This window comes from Eumetopias jubatus, unplaced genomic scaffold, assembly GCF_037043125.1.
Source record: "Eumetopias jubatus isolate StellerSeaLion01/CBP00866 unplaced genomic scaffold, mEumJub1_p1.0 scaffold_2, whole genome shotgun sequence".
NCBI classification, from domain to species: domain Eukaryota; kingdom Metazoa; phylum Chordata; class Mammalia; order Carnivora; family Otariidae; genus Eumetopias; species Eumetopias jubatus.
Genome location: NW_028274808.1, coordinates 139,974,286 through 139,994,505, shown reverse-complemented (window position 1 = coordinate 139,994,505; position 20,220 = coordinate 139,974,286). Strand labels below are relative to the sequence as shown.

Sequence of the window (20,220 nt, the reverse complement as noted above, 5' to 3'; positions counted from 1 at the left end):
GTGGTTTTTACATTTTACTGTAAAGAAGTCTAGTTTCCTCTTGGGTTCAGAGGGCACTTTTCTGAAAAGTCATTAATGTTGCATAGTATGAAGAATTTTATAAAACCCCATATTGTATGTTTTGTCTTTCATCAAACAAATTGGAAGAATTTGGTGATCACTGTTGCTAGATAAAATTGTATTTATCTGTTTAGTGGATGAACAGTGGTAAAATCTTAGTCCCATTTCTCACTTTTATGGATATAGTTATATAAAATTAGAATTCCCTTGTAGGTACAATTTTTTTTTAAGTGGAAGCAGCCCCAAATATCAGAGAAGCATTAATACACACACATACATAGACACAAACACACTTTTTTTTTTTTTTCATTCTACTGGATGAATTCTTTGTAGACTTTTATTCTGTGGACAAGCCATGATTCCCTGGTTAATGCAGACCCTCTTACCATTTTTGGTCAAAATCACTCATTGCCCATTCTGTCACATCTTTAAGACATGTGAAAATGCTGAGATACCTAAAGGGAGAAGCAAGATGAGTCAGAGGATCCCTGGGCCCCAAAGACAAACAGATACTCTTTGCTCCACAGTTTTAATAACCCTTGGATAGATGGATTCTTCACAGTGACAAATGGATGGCTGGTTAACCTGACAACTTACCAATAAATACTGGGTATCATGTGGTAGCCCATTCCCTTGATAGTATCACATCTTGATAGGAAACACTATTGGAATTACGGAAGACCTGAAAAACAATGTAGATCTTTATTGGAGCCCAGGAATTCTACCCGGCTCCCCACAGTACATGTGATACCTCCACAACAATGCTGTTTCGTCTCCTAGCTTTGTCCTTCAGTACCCCCTGCCCCGTGTGCCTTGCTACTCTGTCCAGTAAAAGCGAACATCAGAACTTGAGCTCCCCCGTGCTGGCTGCATCAGTTCTCCATAGGATAGCTAGAAGACCTGCCAGCTCTGTGGCCACCCCATCCCCCCCACCCCCTGAGCCCAAGTCTTCTCTTCTCAGAGAAGGAAACAACCCTTTTCGGGAAGATACAGCCCTTCTCTTACCCTAACTTCTTTTCTTGTGTGGCACTCAGATGGAGCAATGCTAGTGAATAAAATTCCCCACTTCATTACATGTGAAAAGGTGTAGACAATTTTCAAGGAAATTACTTTCACAAGGGGGTTCATTTTAACTTTGAGAGAAGCTCGTCTTGACATAGAGAATCTTTTTTGTCAGTTTATTCGGCTTATCCTGTCTGTTGTCACCCGAGGAAACTCATGAAATTTCTGAGATGACTTGGGGTCCGGTGAGCCATTGTGAGTGTGTTTGCTGCTGCTGTTTTATACTGAGCTGTTTTTAAATGCTCAGGGAGAAGTGCTTCAGATAGCTGCCAACCAGTGCTGCCCTGAGTGTGTGTTGGGGACTCCTGGATCTTGCCAGCATGAAAAGAAAATCTATGCGGTAAGTGTTTTCTGACCTTATGGTTGATTCTATGCCTGTATATCATTGACAAAGGAAAACTGAGTGCTGAACTTGTGTTGGCAAGAGAGGTTTTCTTTTCTTTGTCTGGGCCGTGGACGACCTGAAGCTCATTTGACTTTCCATGGGCATTTGGGTTTCTTGAATAAGATTTAAAGAGGTTTACTTATTCCATAGGTCCTACGTAAATATTTGTAGATTGAATTTGCGTCTGTATAAAGAGTAGTTTGAGAATGTTGATGTTGAAGAAGTCTGATGCTGAATAATCAGGAACCACCTTATCTGTGTGTACCACATACATTTTTTTTCATTTGATGGTTACAGACAACCCTGAGTGAATAGAGCAAATATTACTACTCCCGTATCGAAGATGAAAACATTGAATTGAAAAGAGCTTAAGGTACTCACCCAATGTCATATTACTAATAAGTGGTATAACCTGGCCTAGAACCCTGGCCTTCAACCCTGGCCTTCTTACTCCTAATTCAGCACTCTTTCCATTAGGGTGGAGTTTCTACACTTCAGCACTATTGATATGTTAGGCTTTGTTGTGGGGGCTGTCCTATGCATGGTAGGATATTTAGGAGCATCCCTGACCTCTACCCACTAGATCCTGGTAGCACCCCTAAGTCCTGACAACCAGAAATGTCTGTAGGCATGGCCGAATTTCCCTTAAGAGGCCACATGCTCATCTACCCCCATTTAGAACCACAGTCTTAGAAATCGATCCTAAAGTTCCTTGATTATACTTTATCATTCCAGATCCTTTAGGATTCATTTAAAGACATTAAGTACTGATTAAAAAGTACCATTGCAAGGTTTATAACAGGAACTATGAAAATGGAAAATGGATACAGTTCATCTTTGCTTACACCTCAGTGTTACCCTCAGGCGGTAGATGAAGTTGAATGTGGTGGGAAGAGGCTCTCTGCTTTAATCCTCATCTTCCACCTGATACAAAACTCTCCCCAGGTTAGTGCCTCTGCCCATTCAAGTTAGCAGGATTTGATATGCCCACTCTAGGCTGCTATTCAGTGTGTGTCCCTAAAACCCGGTGAGCATAGTGTACTTTCCCTGTGGGACAGGATCATCTCCCTTGAGCCACTGTCTCCTAATTACCTGAGGAAGCCACTCTTTCAGTTCTGCACAATGTGTTGCTGAAAGACACCCAGGCAGGATCTATGTTGGGAATGTCTTCAGACCACATATCACCTTTTGCTGCTCAATTCAGTCTGTGTCATGAAGAGTGGTGTAAACTTCACATGCCACCGAAGAGCATCTCCTGTGAAATGGGAAGTGCTGTAGAGCACATTGGTGACAGAAGTAATGCCAGGTCATAAGGACTTGAATAGGGATGTGGTTTAAAGTCAGAAGCACCAAGCTGCATCTCTCAGATGAAGGAGCACACAGGATCCAAAGTAAGGTCAAGGGACAATCAGACATCTCAAGCAAGTGGAATACGAGGGGCATGGAAAATCCAAATTCAATAAATCTTTGCACTCTAATGACATTCATCGTTTGTCCTCTTGTGTTATTATTTGTGCACATGTACAACCTTCTTATCTTGGCTTAAGACGCTTTGAGAACATTGACAGTATTTTCTGCATCTTTGTAGTGATCTTCCTTGCCTCCCACCTAACCAGTCACCTAGCACTGAACGTTTCCCAGAGTAGGCGCTCAGTAAACATCGGTGACTGGAGAATTCACACAGTGAGCAAATCCCTTCTCCAACTTATCTACGTCCTTGTTCCAATAGCATGTTGCCATTGACCAATGACCTATGTAGCTGAGTGGTTCTAGGACCACAGGTCTGCTGATGGATTAGTTAAGAAATGAAATCTGCTTGGCTTCCAGCTTTTTCTGGAAGAGTTTGGAAAGCCCTCCTTTTTCCCCCCGCCCCCCCCCACCTATTCTGCTGTAATACATCACATGGGAAGCTCTGAACATAAGAACAGAACGTAACTATGTGTCTGTTTCCCATACGCAACTTTCAAAATGTACTCCTCAGAAAATGTTATATTTCTGGTACTTGATATAAGTGAGAAAAAGGCTGAATTTCAGGAACTGTATTTTGAAGGAAAAATTCTCTAGTGGTCTACTTCTTCAAATAGAGATAGAAGAATGATTTTTTTTAAGTCAAGACAAAAAATCTAATTTTAGTCTTTTTTTTAAAGATTTTATTTTTATTTATTTATTTGAGAGAGAGAGAATGAGAGAGAGAGAGAGAGAGAGAGAGCACGAGAGGGAAGAGGGTCTGAGGGAGAAGCAGACTCCCTGCTGAGCAGGGAGCCCGATGTGGGACTCGATCCCGGGACTCCAGGATCATGACCTGAGTGAGCCAAAGGCAGTCGCTTAACCAACTGAGCCACCCAGGCGCCCCCAATTTTAGTCTTAATAAAGTCAAAATGATCGCATTTCTTGTCTTCCTGCCCTTCCTTCCTCTCTTACTTTTTTCACTTCCCCTAGATTCTTTCCAAAGCCTTCTTAATCTTACTTGTTTTCTTGCATAGTTTAAATACTTTTCTGGGTTTGCTGTGAAACTCACCTTGTCTTTTGTATCTCTAGGGTTTTCCCTGAATGTTGGAGGGTTTGTTTTTTTGTTTTTTTTTTATGGTTTTTTTTTTTTTTTTTTTTTGGCACCTTTTGACTTGCTTGGGAAGCCATCCAGAGCACTTTTCCTCTCTCACTGAACAGCAGGAATCTTGTCTTTAGCCTCTGGCTTGCCAACCATAGGACAGGTCATGGAGATTCTCTCCCTGTGGCTACAAAATAGCCTGGTGTTTTAAGAACTTTAGATTGGTGATCAAGGTGAAAGCTTTCCCCTAAGGGAGGGCTTTCCAAGAGGCTTTAGCATGGAGCGAGTGTGTGGCGTGGAGAAGGGGGATTAGTTGAAGTGAGACTACTATCTCCAGAGAGAACAGGGTCGAAGCAAAGGAAAGTCAAGGATGAGTCCAGCACGGGCGGCTTGAGGAGTCCACTCTTGAATGAATTGCCTCGCCTCACCACAGGACTGCCTTTGCTTGCAGGGTCGACAACATTTTACACAACTGGCGTTCTGACAAGTCAAGACAAGTCCCGACATCTTCCCTGGAGTGAGGAAAACACTTGAGCCTTTTGGCTGACTCCAGGTTATTTGAGAATCTTACATGGGCTTATTACAGCCAGCACTTGGGGGACTATTTCATCCATGACCTCCCCAAAGCTATCCCTTCAAATTAGTGTTTGGATCGCTGCCCAGCCTTGCCAACCATTCAGGGAGACAAGCCTGAAATATGTTTTCCTAAAAGAGTGCTGGAATGCTTTTCCCTGTTCTTTGCCCCACAAATTAGCTTGTGAAATCCCCTTTCTTTTCCTCTTTACTAATTTAATCCCATCACCAGATAATGTCAGGTCTGAGAAGACAGTGCTTGAAGATTCCCGGAAAAAGAAAGTGGCAAGTGGTAATGCCCTCGTGCCCACATCCGATTGAATAGAGGGAGCTCAGAGGGAGAGATCAACTCTCTCTGCCTGTCTGGGAGGCTAAAAGGAGTACTAATTTATGTGTGAGAAGGAAGAAATGAATATTGAATTTCACAGCCTTGTTCTCTTCAAAGTAGAGGATGTAATTATAATATTCAGTGAACATTCCCAGATAGTTAGTATTCTGGATCTATAACTTCATAACAGGAACAAGTTATATGAAGAAAAATTATTTTATTGTTCCATCAGCAAGCCAGGCAAATACTTTATGACCTTATCTTTCCTTTGGACTTATGTCAACAGCCAGGCTGACTTGTTAGTTGGCTATGCAGAAGAATATATTTAAGATGTTGTCTGCAGAATGTGCTTTTGTCCCATGTCAAAATCTCATCTTTTCTAAAGGTATTAATGAGGTTAAGATGACACAGCTAAAACCAGGTCTGGGAGCATTACTTTGTGTATCTATTATTCCTTGACTTTACGAAGGTCTCTTTGCTGCTACAGAGTTTATAAAAAGGCTTTTGTAAATGGGTATAGAAAACACTAGGAAATTACATATATTATATATATATATATAATTACTACTATTATATATAAAATTATATATATCAGCATGTGCCAAACCCCTTACCCCTTGATCTCTAGCCTTGTTCTGCTGAGAGCAGCATCACTGGGGACTTACTGACTTCTTTCCCAAGAGAGAGGTGGGAGCAATTTGTCTCCATCACTCTGTGCCCTTTGGATCACCATCTGATCATCTTCTGTGGCTTTGACATCAAGCATTGGAGACTCCCTACCAAGTGTTTGTTGCTATTCCCATAATTTTCAAGCTTATTTTGAAGGGAGAATCTCCTGCCTCATTTTATGTCTCTTGAGTTACATAATAGATTCACATCATTAGAGAGCTTGAAGATGCCAAAGAGATTAACCGACACAGCCCTCTCATTTTACAGATGAAAAAAATGTTGGTGATTGACAGGTTGTTATTGTAATTAATTTTTGTGGTCTCTGTCTGAAAGGTGGTGTGATTGCAAATGTTTAAGAAACAACTGCTAGGGGCGCCTGGGTGGCTCAGTCGTTAAGTGTCTGCCTTGGGCTCAGGTCATGATCCCAGGGTCCTGGGATCGAGCCCCACATCGGGCTCCCTGCTGGGCGGGAAGCCTGCTTCTCCCTCTCCCACTGCCCCTGCTTGTGTTCCCTCTCTCGCTGTGTCTCTCTCTGTCAAATAAATAAATAAAATCTTCAAAAAAAAAAAAAAAAGAATCCAGTAAATACATATATGTGTGTATATTTTACTTTAGGCTTTATAGCATTTTTTTAAATGATTGGGGTTGGGGTACTTTTTATTTTCTTTTTGTGTTTTTCTGAAATTTCCAAATATAAATCTTAAGGCTACTAAAAAGAAAAGAAAAGAAAACTCAGTTTTTTTAATTGGTCTCTGACTTGGAACATTGTAGACCCCGGTCTTAACCGTGTAAGCCTGGAGCCTTCTTCCATTTCTCCTGAGCACCGTCCTTGATTTGTGTTAGAGATTTGTTTCTGTTTGGTCAAATGAAAGCTATATTCTGACAATAAGCTTCTTTTTCTTTTTTTCCCCTAACCCCCAGCATGGGACAGAGTGGGCCGCCTCCCCGTGCAGTGTGTGCTCTTGTACCCATGGGGAAGTCCGATGCAGCCCCCAGCCGTGCCCACCGCTGTTGTGTGGACAGCATGAACTGGAATTCATCCCTGAAGGCACCTGCTGCCCAGTGTGTGTGGGTCCTGGGAGTAAGTATGAACTTGTAGAAAGAGACCCTCTTTGCCTCTGAGGTATGCCTGTTGACATCCCAACGTTTCTCTTTCTTGCTCAGTGCGGCTCGAAGATCCCTAATTCTGTTCCTTATGGGAACCAAGTTGGAGCCTTGCACTTGGCAGAAGCAATGTCATGGAGAGTGAGGTTGGAACACATCTTTAAGCTCTGTCCCAAATCTGGGATTCTGCAAGTCTCTGATTTATTTATTTTGTGCGGGCCCGATGAATCCCTCTGCATTTGCAGCTCCCAGGAAGGAAAGGGAGGAGGGACAAGATCCTTTGATGTGATTCCATAAGGCCAAGGTAGTTCCTCCTGCCTCTTGGCAGAGACAAAATGAACAAATCGCTTCTCTGTGTAGCATCACTAGCACTAATTCTGCTGGCTGGTCTTTGAAATGACATAACATCTTTCTCCGAAACACACAGAGCAGGAAGCAGGTCTTTCATTTGTCTTGGTGGCATGTTCACCATGGAGATTATGATTGCCTACAAACTGCGGCCCCATTCAGCAAGCCAGGGGCGCACTTCCAAGGCCTTCCTTGGAACCCATGCTTGGTCCATGCACTCATTTTATTACGTTTTAGGGATATATGTCCCCTTCCATTTTTATAACTAAGTAGTAGATACTTCACGATAAATACAAATTATCATCATTGCTGCATCACATCCTCTCCTGACATATAATGACTAAAATTCTTCTTTTATTTCATAATACCTGGAAGCTGGGGCACCTGGGTGGCTCAGTCGTTAAGTGTCTGCCTTCTGCTCAGGTCATGATCCCAGCGTCCTGGGATCAAGCCCCGCATCGGGCTCCCTGCTCGGTGGGAAGCCTGCTTCTCCCTCCCCCACTCCCCCTGCTTGTGTTCCCTCTCTTGCCGTGTCTCTCTGTCAAATAAATAAATTAATTAATTAATAAAATCTTAAAAAAAAAATACCTGGAAGCTATACTCTATTTTTGCCTTTTCCTTTTATTTGTTTTAATTAAGTAGTTTTATTTTTAAATTATTTTTATTATTTTGAGGGAGGAGAGAGGTAGGGGGAGGGGCAGAGGGAGAAGAGAGAATCTCAAGCAGGCTCCACAACCAGCATGGAGCCCGACACCGACATCGGTCCTGATTGCACAACCCTGAGATCAGGCCCTTAGCCGAAATCAAGAGTTGGATGCTTAACCAATTGAGCCACCCAGGTGCCCCTGCCTTTTCCTTTAAAAAGATTTTTAATCAGATTTCTTTCTGATTCCCAGTTATTCCATTCCTGGCATTCCTTTACTCTGGAGAAAGATTACAAGGATTAAAAAGTATGCATAGGAAACAATGAAAATACAATGCTTGCCTCACGCCTTTCAGGTATCACCCACCAGAAGAGGACTGAGAGCTGCTTTGGGCCAAAGACCCCTACAACTAAAAATACCTGAACAAGAGTTTGGGGGTGGCGAGTAGGCTGGCTGAGATTGTGGGAGCCTTTCTTGCGCTTTCAGAGGCTTTCACCTTGGCCTCCATGAGACATATTGGAAGCATTTTGCCTGGAGAGACTGGAGGATCAGCCAGGGCCAACTTTATGATTTGCTAGGTGCAAAATGAAGATGCAGGGCCCCTTGTTTAGAAGGCAGTGGGTAGGGGGCAGCCTCTTCTTTTCTTCTGTGGTTTTATTCAACTTTTCATGTTTTTAATTTGCTATTTAATGTCCTCCTCCTTCAGATATGGGGATACTTGACGGGTGGATGGAGATCCCACAGGCACCCCAGACCCCATCCTGCTACTTGGTGCCTAGGGCTCGTGTACTCTCCTAGCACCGTCATCCAGGTCCCCGCTGTGGGTGGAGGTTGGCAGCATTCACACTGATGTGAAATGTTGGGGTCTGGGAGTGAATGGTCAAGAAAGAATTCTTGAGACACCTTCAGTGCAAAAAAGGTAGTTTTATTAAAGCATAGGAAAGGACCCTGCACTGGGATCTTGAGTGAAAGGAAAGCTGCCCTGGGATCTTGAGGAGTGACTGATTATAGAATTTCCAGCTGGGAGGGGGTTCGGGATAGCCTAAGCCTGTAAGGAATTTGGAAGCAAGGTTTCCGGGACCTTGAAGGGCTAGCTGCTGTTAGGAAAAGGTCATTTATTATTGTCTAGTAATACCTTAGTCATGAGACCCTTCAGATGTGTTATCAGTGGGCTATATGCTTGGAGGATGAGTGCTAACACATATCTTGGGAGGTAAAGATAAAGTTTCCAAAGGGATTTTTATATGTTAAAGAAGACTTACAGAATCCTGGCCGTTGGGCTAATGTCAAGCTAACGTTGCCTTTTGCCTCTAGCAAAGTATTAACATTGAAGCAGTTGAGTTCCTGGAGGGAAGTCACCCTGCCTATCTTCAGTACTTGTCAATGGGCTGCAAGAGAAATTTGTTACTTTCCCACGGTTCTTTTGCCTTTGTTCTCCATATCAACTGGGTGTGGGTTCAGGAGCAAGTGGCTGAGAACCCATCTCAGGAAGGCAAGAAGGCGTAGTATGTGGGACCATGCATGAGCTAACTCAGAAAGTTAGGAAGAGCTCCATATAATGGGGGCACCTGGGTGGCTGAGTCAGTTAAGCGTCCAAACTCTTGATTTCAACTCAGGTCATGATCTCAGGGTTGTGAGATCAAGCCCCTTTTCGGGCTCCATGGTGGATGTGGGCTCTACTTGGGATTCTCTCTCTCTCCCTCTCTGCCCCTCCCCATCCCTCTTTCTCTATCCCCCTCCTTTTTTAAAAAACAAACAAAACTCCATATGAACACTGCAGAATTTTAACCCCCAACCACAGGGTCCTGTGTGACTGCACTGGCCACACACCCATGCAGTCAGCCCTGGAATCAGGATGTGCAGTCCCCCAAGTAATCCTTGTTTTTCTGACCTTCCAGAACCTTGTTCCTATGAAGGCCGTGTATTTCAGGATGGGGAAGACTGGCCTTTGAGTCGGTGTGCCAAATGTGTGTGTAGAAATGGGGTCGCCCAGTGCTTCACAGCTCAGTGTCAACCTCTGTTTTGTAACCAGGTAAGGAAGACAGCCTCCAAATGGATCCTTCAGAGACTATTAACTTCACTGTTGGGGAACTTGGAGCCTCTTCTGAGGTTGTCAAGGCAGGCGTCGAAAATACTAGGAACCAGAAGCAAAGGCTGTTTGTTTTCCTTATACTTTTGGAGACCACCCCTGACACATTTCTTTTACCCTTAGAAGCTACAGATAGGTCTAATTACCAGCCATTTAAGCTAATTGTTATGTAATGAAAGTAAGCCTTGAGGGTACATGCAAAGAAGCCACCTGCTCCAGTTGCAGATGTTGCAAAAATGTCAAGTTAAACATCTGGAAAAGTCTGTAATATGATCAGGGGTTGTTTCTCAGTGAATAGGTATAGGCTTGCTTTTTAAGACATATGTATGTCTTTGAACATGATCATTCAGATGTACACTTTTTAAATCTTATAAAATAATGATTCAAATTATTCAGATTTTCTCTGGGGAGCTTTTAAAAATAGTGGATATTGTTCTTCATTTAAAGTTCATCAGATTTTCAAAACATTAGACTCTTCACACAAATTTGGAAGAGAAAATCAATGGCAAATAAATGTGGTATACGTGGTATTTTATAGTTTGTTACTCTTCCAGAGGTTTCTATGGATGTTCTTGGCAGTTGACAGATAACCACGAAAGGAGTTTGCCTCCAGTTGAAAAATAGCTCATTTTTGATCTAAGGAAAAGCTGGAAGCCAACATTCGGTTGATACAGAGCAGTACTTTGTGTCAAATAAAACAAAATCAATAACATGGCATATTGTGACAATTGGGCAATATTTTTAAAGGCAGACAAAAGGCAATTAGACAAGAAATGCTAAATGCCAAATAAAGGGAAAATGTATCTAATTGAAAGACTAGATTGTATTACCCACAGTACCACAACTACTGCACTCATGTCACATCTCCCAATTCATCATGAAGTCTTCTCCCAGCACCGAGATTACAAATGAGCTTCTCGGTAGAGTTGCACAGTATCTCACATTCAGAGGATGCTGTAGTGCTGGGGCATTTTGATTTAGCACTTTCCAGGATTCAGTCCCCTTGTGTATGAAGGGTAACTAAGCAGTTTGCCACGACTGCAATAAGGAAAGTGGGAGGAGGCATGGAGGAAACACCACTTTGTGAGCCTTCTGCTTTAAGTCTTTGAAACCTTAACGGACTTCATACTGGGGGATAGATACTGGAATAATTGAAAGTACTAGTTCCCATTTTTAAAAAACATTATATATAGTGGGGCATCTGCGTGGCTCATTCGGTTGAGCGTGGGACTCTTGATTTCGGCTCAGGTCATGATCTCAGGGTCCTGGGATCCAGCCCCGTGTCAGGCTCCGTGCTCAGTAGGGAGTCTGCTTGAGATTCTCTCCCTCTGCCCCCCCCCCCCACATGCATGTTCTCTCTCAAATAAATAAACCTTTTAAAAAAATTAAAAAAATAAAAACATTAAATATAAGCTCTAACTTCAAACATTGCACTCACATATAGTTTGCATTGATATACATAATTAATTTAAAAAGATGAAATTTGGTACCATACTTCATAGCTAGTTGATATGCAAGCATTCTGAAGTCTTGAAAATAGATTGATTTTAATCACTCTTGAATCATTAAGTTTATATTTTGCCATGACATATTAAAAAAATCAACTCTCATTATCTAGAAATAGTTTTCTTGATTTAATATCATTATTAAATATTGGATGTTCTGATGATATAAAGGGGTGTTAAAAAGTTTAGGCTTTTGATGGAAACACCATCACCACTGTCTACCATCTACCATCATCTCTGACCTCACCATCACCACATTTTTGGCATTTATTATGTGCCAATCATTAATTTTCAGAGCTCTGTAATTCTCATCACAACCCTATTAGGAGCTATTATTATCATCCCCTCTGAGGTATGGAGAGCCTTAAGCAACTTGGGTAAGACCACAGTTAGGAAGTATCAGTGCTTCTCACCCAGGCATTTCGGCATCACAACCTCAACAGACCACACCTGACTCATATTTCTAACCATTATGTTAGATGGCCTTCCAAAATGATGAGTTACATAGCATTATCTATAGTAACAATCACAAAAATGCTAGTTACTAACAGCATTGAACACGATTGCAAGTATTTTGTATGCATCAACTCATTAAATATTAAAAACACACAAGTTCATCAGAAGAAATGTATTTCCAGGTCTTGAGCGCTAGGAAAAAAAATTGATTTTCAATGTAAGAGGTTTTTTTTTCTTCTTTTAAATCATAAAACAAATCTGTACTTATTAAGGAAAGTTTGGAAAAGGTGGAAAAGCAGAAAATGATCATCTAGATTTCTAGCGTTCAAAAATACCATAATAGATTTTTTTGGTAATTCATTCCAAATTTTTTGTAGGCAAGTGTGGATATATTTGTTTTTTTCATAGTCAAAATCACATTTTAGAAGTTGTTGATAATCTCTGACAAAAGGAGAAATCTCTTATGTTTATACAGGGTGTTGTTCCCTTAAGGAGGGATGTAAATTCATACCAAAATTGCTTACTACTTTTGTCCAGGTGCCTTATGAACAGAGCCCTAACCCATCCACATTTTTGTAGACTCATTAAAATGGTCTGCTCAGTCTGATGAGAGTTGTTCTTGATATATTTTTTGAAGATTATATTTATTTATTTGAGAAAGAGAGAGAGCGCACAGAGGGAGAGGAGAGTAAGAGGGAGAAGCAGATTCCCCACTGAGCGGAGAGCCCCATATGGGACTCCATCCCAGGACCCTGGGATCATGACCTGAGCCGAAGGCAGATGCTTAACCGACTGAGCTACCCAGGCATCCCAAATGTTCCTGATGATATTACCACCAATTTTTTAATACTTTCAAATACTTTTTTATAATTTTCCCATTCCCACATTGATGAATCTGAGTAGGTTGTACTTCATTTTTAGGTGTTCTTTTCAAGAAAGATAGACAATTGGATGTCTTCTGAGCCACTAAGTGTTTGAGAATTATTTTCTACCTGTCCATATACCTTAGAGCTAATTGGAGGGCTCAAAAATTGGGGGCAATTATAATATTTTCAAGTCCCAACCCTGTGGGCTCCTTTCCACTGAATCCTGAAATTCAGTGCTATGGAGAAATCTGAGGTCTGTCGGCTTTCTATTCCATTGTGTTCAACTAGTTTTACTCTATTGGATTCTTGCAGGATATTTCTTTATCTTTGTAAATGAAATATTTTTTCAGGATATTTCTAGGTGAGGTGTCTTTTCACCTTATTGCCTAGAATATGGTGCAGCCCTTTCAGTCAGTCTGTATGCCAGTTTTTGAAATGCTTTCTTCAGTTATGGCTTTAATTTAATCATATTCATTCCAATTATTCTCTTTTCTCTAGAAACACCATGATTCTTAGATTACTCCCCTCGCTTTCCCCCTCATTATCAATCATGCTGTCTCATCATTTTTGTGTCTTTGTGTCTTTCCTCTTCATACAGAGAGAGCTTCTTGAGTTTGTATTTATTACTTCTAGTATTGATTTTAATTTGACTATTTCACTTTAATTTTCTTTTAATTCTTCCTTATTTTTCTTCTCGTTGGTTCATCTAGTTTTTTTATCCTAACGCTTATTCTTTCTTTATTGCTTCTTGCTTCTATTTAATAAAGACTTCATTTTCATGCATCTTACTGAAGCTGCAAAATAGCTTTTAAATCTTTTCTTTTAGATCCTGTAGTATGTAGCATTCAGAAGTCTGCTCTTTCTCTGAATCTTTAGAACATTTTTGTTTTGCTTGCTCTTCAGGGTTTTTCCCAAGTTCCTTTCCTTCTGTTTACTCATCCTTGATCAAGAGAAATCTGTCCATACCCACTGCTTGAAAGCTGCAAAGGTAAATATCCTGCCCCTGGCTAACTCCCCTTCTTGAATCCATAGCCAGATGCTAAGGAAGGTTCATGTCTGAGGGGCTGGTGGGTTTTCAGTCAGTGTAGTTCTACTGTACCGAGATTGGATCTTTTCCTACCTCCACTGCCTAACCCTCCCACATTTTGAGTATGTGAAACCAAAACTATACTCTCCAGTTTGCATTGCTGCAAAGGCTCTCTCCTTCTCTCTCAGTGACCATGTGCTTTACCATTTGAGGCATCATCCTGTTCCCCAACTTTTTATCACTCCCTTTACCTCCTCCAACATACATACTTCCCAGTCTTTTTTTTTTTTTTACATTATGGGCTCTGATTAGATGTAGAAAGAAAGATATTGAGGGAGGTGAGGACTGGCACCTGACTGCCTCAAACAGTAGTGGCCACACACGGGAGGGATGGATCTGGGTTGTGTTTGATACAGAAAGGCAGAGAGTTAGGCAGAATGATGGTTCTTATATCTATTTAGGCTTACACAGCAAAGAAAAGCCATAGAATGTCTTATGTTCAATGGGACTTCCTCATAGCGGTGGTAAGAGGTTGGCTGTTTTATTTTTTTGGTGGTGAAATTTTTATCTCTTTCTATATCTGCAGAGGTATCATAGTGGGAAAATATTTCATCAAGGGCTGTTAGCTATAATACACTGTAAAATTTTTATCATAAATATTTTTATTTAAGGAATATGAAAAACCATAATTAAATATATCCTTAATGGTAGTCCTACCCCAAATTGTAATAATATAATCATATTTTTTTAATTCAATTCCTGTGTTTACTGAGCGTGCCATATTAGACCTGGGGTTGGCAAACTTTTTCTGTAAAGAGCCAGATAGTGAATATTTTCAGCTCTGTGTGCCATTCAGTTGAAACAGCTACTCAATTCTGCCAGTGTAGCACAAAAACAGCCATAGGTAATACGTAAATGAGTGGATGTGGCTGTGTTCCAATAAAAGTTTAGGGAAACAGGTGGTAGGCTGGATTTGGCCCTTGGTCCATAGTTGGCTGGCTCCTGTGTAGACTGTACATTTGGAAGGGCAAATCTACATAGCCCAGAACGATAGGATTCAGACATATGACAACAACAAAATTCACTGTTAAAAAGTCTTTCCCATTTTTTCTGACCCACTTTGCTATTCATCTTCTTACATGCAACTCCAGTCTTACTTCTGAAGTGCTAGCCCAGCTGAGTTCTCACCTCTCAGTCAGGTAGTTCTCTTGTATCCTGGGATATTTTCTCTTTAAATGCTTTTCCTTCCTGCCCTTGTTGATCTGGATTGGTGAATAAGGATTCTGTTTCCATCAATAAAATACTTAATTAGGTATTGCCAGTAAGAATTGGAAAGCTTGATTTTCCTTGTACCAATGTTGCTACAAGTAATTCCTTCTTCCCCCGTGCTCTCAAGTTGACTCTGTGACTATACTTGGGTCTAGTCCATGTTAGTTAAGATAGACTAATACAAACTCTATGCTGATTCAAGATTTTGTGATCATTACATCTGTTCCCTGTTTACCAAGCATTTGTATAAGTTCATTTGTTTACTACAATAAAATTACTGGAGTAGTATGACATCAAATATGCCTTTATTTTACTTTCTCACTGAAACTTCATTAAGCTGAATAGTTCTGAGGTTGAGAAATGCTCAATGATTTCAGTGCATGTCCAATTTTCACATACTCTATTAAACATCAATGGCCATAATATTTTCCATATAGAAGAATAAAGAAATAAAATAACCTAAAACAAGAAAACAGTTGTCAGTTTAATCCCAGTGATTCAGTTGTTTGAAATAAATCCCCATTAGATAGTAATGCATTAATCTAACCATACATCGCTGGGTTAAAGAACTACTGAGGTATGACTGCAACTGTCCAAGAAAAATTAAATCTCTTTGACCCCCTCCCCTGCCCAAGTACTTTGGCTGCCTTTTTCTTACAGAATGAGTTCCAAAGCGACCATGGTAATAAAAGCTCATTTTCTGCTTCTTGTAAGGGAAAGTGAAGGTAATCATTCAGAAGGTATCTTCTCTGTAAGATAAACCACTTCTTAGTCCTTAAAACTTGGTTCATTCTAACCCTCCTTCCTCTGCCTTTAATTTGTCTACCTTCTTGCCTTTCAAAAGGTTGTAGCGATAAGTCAAAGTGAGAAGCTGACTCCTTGGCATTAATGAGGGGACTGTTGCTATAAAAGTTCTTCTCAGGGCAGTGGAGACAAATGGTCTGATATTCTAGGGGTGAGAGTGGTAGAGGGGAGAAGTAGGGAGAGGGCATTGGGAGTTCTTTGGACATTTAGTCTCTCACCACTTTGCTCTGCTCTCATTCCCAATTATCTGGGAATACAATTGATTTTTTTCATGTTAAGGAGCTCCCTAATGCCTATATATAAATGTGCATTCACATAAAGATGTGGATTCACATAAAGATGCAAAAGAATAGTGAAGTAGCTTATCAGGAGAGGGATGCCTCCATTTTGAGTTTAGCGGTAACTCAGCAGGAGCTTAAGTGTTCTTAAGTGTTGGTATGGTTGGTGCTCTGAAGTCTCTTTCCTACCATTTGTCATTACCACGTCAGCTGTGTGACCTTGTACAAGTCACATAACCTCTCTGGTCTTTACTTTTCTTGTTTATAAAACAAGGATAAGAACATCTACTTCATAGGGTCATGTAAAGCCTTAAAATAGCGCCTGGCAGGGGCACCTGGGTGGCTCAGTCGTTAAGCATCTGCCTTCAGCTCAGGTCATGATCCCAGGGTCCTGGGATCAAGCCTCGTGTCTGGCTCCCTGCTCCGTGGGAAGCCTGCTTCTCCCTCTCCTACTCCCCCTGCTTGTGTTCCCTCTTGCGCTGTCTCTCTCTCTCTCTCTCTCTCTGTCAGATGAATAAATAAAATCTTTAAAAAAAAAATAGTGCCTGGCAAACACTAAGTACTATTCTTACTGTCATTGTTATTATTGGTGCTTTTGTGTTCTTAGAAGAGGATAGGACTTGAGGAATGTGCAAACCTCTTAAGAGTCACAATGACTCTGGAAGTGCCAATTATCAAAGCACCAGGTGACTAATAAATACTACAGGAGAGGAAATTGCTATTTATGGATGCTTGAGGCACATGATTGAGTTGGCTATGAATGAAATTTTCCTACTGTTGTGGGTTTTATTAATGTCTTCTTTTGATGGATTGTTCCTTTTTTGGATGTAAGGATGAAACTATAGTCCGAGTTCCTGGAAAATGTTGCCCACAGTGCTCTTCTCGATCCTGCTCTGCATCAGGCCAAGTGTACGAGGTAACCTTTGCTGTACCCCCCGTAGGTGTTTTGACATACATTCTCACACATATGCCCGCCACCCTTCCAACCACCAGACCTCCCCACCCTTTTGTCTGAGTCTTTGCCAAGATTAGTAACTCAAAAAAACCCAGCTTTTTTTCCTTCTCTTTGTGGAAAGCCTTTATGAAAAAATTAAATTGAAGAGGATTAGAAATATAAAGGAATGTGCTGGCAGGCAGCACCTGGGTCATGGACCTTGGTGAACTTACTGCTTACACGTCTCGAAGGACGAAAAGGACTGTCATTGTTTACTATCAGTTTACACTTAGGCTGGAGGCCCGGGGAATGTCTCTCTGCTTTGGTTGGATTGTATGTACTGATATCCAGACACGGCTTCCCCCTGCATTACACTGAGGGGAGGCATGGGGGTGGGAGGGGAGAGAGGGAAGGGAGGGGAGAAGCCTAGTGGTGGTGGAACCTGCACAGTTGAAAGTACTATTGGAAAAATCTAGAAAACTGTGCCTAACACATAATAGGCGCCAAATAAAAATGAGTTTAACAAACTGAATGAATGAATGAATGAAAGAATGTTCTTAGGAGTGCCCAGCTGAGCCAAAAGAAGGTTACATTATTCAAAAGCAAAGAACATATAAAAAATAAACCCAACTACTTCCTTTGCTTGCCAGCCACTCTAAAGAAGACTAAATAGAAATTGGAATTATGACTCTCAGGTAGAGAATCTGGAACAGAGTATTAGGGAATGAATGTCACAAATCTATATGGGTCCCTTGAAATCTGAATGAACATTACTAATTGGGAAAGGACTTTTGTAGGTACTAGATCTGTGTTGTCCAATACAATAGCCACACATGTGCCAGGTTAATTTCTCCTGGAAGAGATAGCCTTTATATCTATTGTGAAGTTTTTGGTTGTAAGTAACAGAAATACTCTAAAAGTGATTAAAATGAAAACGTTTATTATCTCATATAACAAGAAGTCCCGAGGTAGGGTGATTGCAGGGTTGATCAACTCATGATGATGTCTTCAAGGATCAAAGGAACCTTTTTTGATCTTTCCACCCTGCCATCGGCAGCATGTTGGCATTTGCCTTCTGTCTTCTCCCCTCATGTCCCCAAGATGGCTTCCTCCAGACTAGCTCGTCCACACACACAATCATTACTAAAGGCTGGTGGGGAAAAGGGATGGCTTTTCTTCTTTTGTGGGGGAGAAGAGTATTTTCTTTGCCCTCCACTGCTCTAGCAAACTTCCCCTGAAGTCTCCTCGGTTAGGATTGGGACAATGCCCTTACCCTAACTGCAAGGGGAGCTGGGAGATTGAGTATGTGGCAGTGGGCGCTAGGTCTCCTGGCAAAGAAGAAGAGCTAAAGAATGAGCACTCATTAGGCAGCCAACAGGGTCTTCTTATTAATCTTGATGTTCCAGGGCCCCTTTGTGCCTGGCAGTGAACAGGCCCTCAACACATCTATGGAATGAATACAGTTGACTAAAAATGAATGCAAAGTTCTTTTGGAACTTTACTGACTTTTTCTTAGAGGCCGTTGCTGCCTAAATGATATTTCTCAGGAGTACATTCAATGTGGCTCAATTAAAAATTGTAGTAAAAAGTTGGGTGCCTTATGTGCCCGTGTTTCTATTTAATGTGTATGACACTTGATTTTCCACTTTGTCCTTTCTTTACTCAGCACGGTGAGCAGTGGAATGAAAATGCCTGTACCACGTGTATATGTGACGAGGGTGAAGTCAGGTGCCACAAACAGGCCTGCCCTCCACTAAGATGTGAAAAGGTATTTGAGAGAGTGTGGCTTGGTTTTCAAAGCTTTATCCTGGGTCATATGAGCAATGCATTTCTCAGTCCAGTGTGTCTTTTGAGGGAATTGAAAGTTTTATGATATTCAGAAATATTCGCTAAAGATATGAAAGACCTCCTTCCTAGGAAGGAGGATGAGGTAGAGAGGAACTTGCCTCAGCTGGGTTAGGTTGGGCAGTGGGGGGAAAGGAGCAGCATACAGTGTTGGCCTTTTATGTCCTTCTGCCCCATTGGCTCAGATATTTTCAAACTCTCCTGAGAACTGCCCTTTACCTGCCATCTTTGTTTCTTCAGGGTCAGAGCAGGGCTCAGCGTCATGGGGAATGCTGTGAGGAATGTGTGTCTCCTGCGGGAAGCTGCTCGCACAACGGGATTGTGCGCTACCAGGATGAAATGTGGAAAGGCTCGGCCTGCGAGTTCTGCGTGTGTGACCATGGCGAAGTGATCTGCCAGACTGGGGAGTGTGCCAAAGTGGAGTGTGCTCAGGTAAGAAGCAAGGGCATTTCTACTTGGACTGTAACAGTTCCCTCCAGTGGGACAGATGGTCCCTCACCTGTTCCTTACTTTTTGGCAGCAGCAGAGGCGACAGCCAGGTTGACCACTCACATTTCACAGAACCTTCTAGCACAAAGATTCTGTAGTGTAAAATAAATGTCACTATGTGTTCAGACTGGTTTAGAACAGCCCCCTGGAGCTTTTAGTTCTCAGTGCATCTGGTCCAATTGGAAGCCCTGAGCCAGAGACATGAAAGGGAAGGACATGATAGGGGACATCAGCCTCTCAGTCAGCGCAGCTGGACCTCATGGCTGGTGGCCTGCCCGGCCTGCTATGGTTATGAAACAGAGGTCCGCAGGTGCTCCCGCGGCCTGGCTTCTGTCGCAGGCCCTACTGGCAGCACTTAGCAGAAAGGAGAGCCAGCACCTACGGCTGCTTCTGTGGATCAGGAAAGAAAATAAAATGTTTTTGTTTTTGTTTTAAAGAGAGAGGGAGAGGACCCTCATAAATAATTAACGCGGATGACCTCTGTTGACTTCTGCTGTCTGCAGAATTTCTAGAAGCTTCTAACAAAGCAGCCTCTGTTTGGACTATAGATGTATATTGTAGGGAAATTGCTTTTTTTTTTTTTTTCTTTTTCTCTTTGAACTCAATTTTGACCCATTGCAAAACAAATTACTTTGAAAGTTGTCTCCTTCTCCCTCACCGCTCCCATCCGCCCCACCAATTTCCCGCAGGGTTGTGAACTTGAGTAGATGAGGGAGACTCAGAAGATCTGAAGCACTGGATGTCTGTGAAGGCATTTTTCTTTCTAGTTCTTCTCCCCCACATCTCAGCTCCTCTTAGCACTGAGTTAGGGAACAACCTTTCAAACAGGGCTGTCAATGACAGGGTGATTTTTCATTTTGCCTCCTACTTCTAAGTCTTGGCAGAGCTGAAATGTATTTAGGTAAAGAGGATCTTGGTTTTTGCAGATTTATTTCCC

At 41.7% G+C, this 20,220-nt stretch overlaps 1 protein-coding gene across 1 annotated transcript in view; it reads left to right on the top strand.

Annotated features, from left to right (window-relative positions):
- The window catches only part of FRAS1 (Fraser extracellular matrix complex subunit 1), a 400,353-nt gene that overhangs the window by 154,216 nt on the left and 225,917 nt on the right, over window positions 1–20,220 (top strand). The window contains exons 4-9 of the mRNA XM_028100674.2: window positions 1,370–1,462; window positions 6,547–6,706; window positions 9,620–9,753; window positions 16,848–16,931; window positions 18,616–18,717; window positions 19,035–19,226. Of these exons, the coding sequence (XP_027956475.2) occupies window positions 1,370–1,462; window positions 6,547–6,706; window positions 9,620–9,753; window positions 16,848–16,931; window positions 18,616–18,717; window positions 19,035–19,226 (765 nt within the window). The remainder of the gene's footprint in view (window positions 1–1,369; window positions 1,463–6,546; window positions 6,707–9,619; window positions 9,754–16,847; window positions 16,932–18,615; window positions 18,718–19,034; window positions 19,227–20,220) is intronic.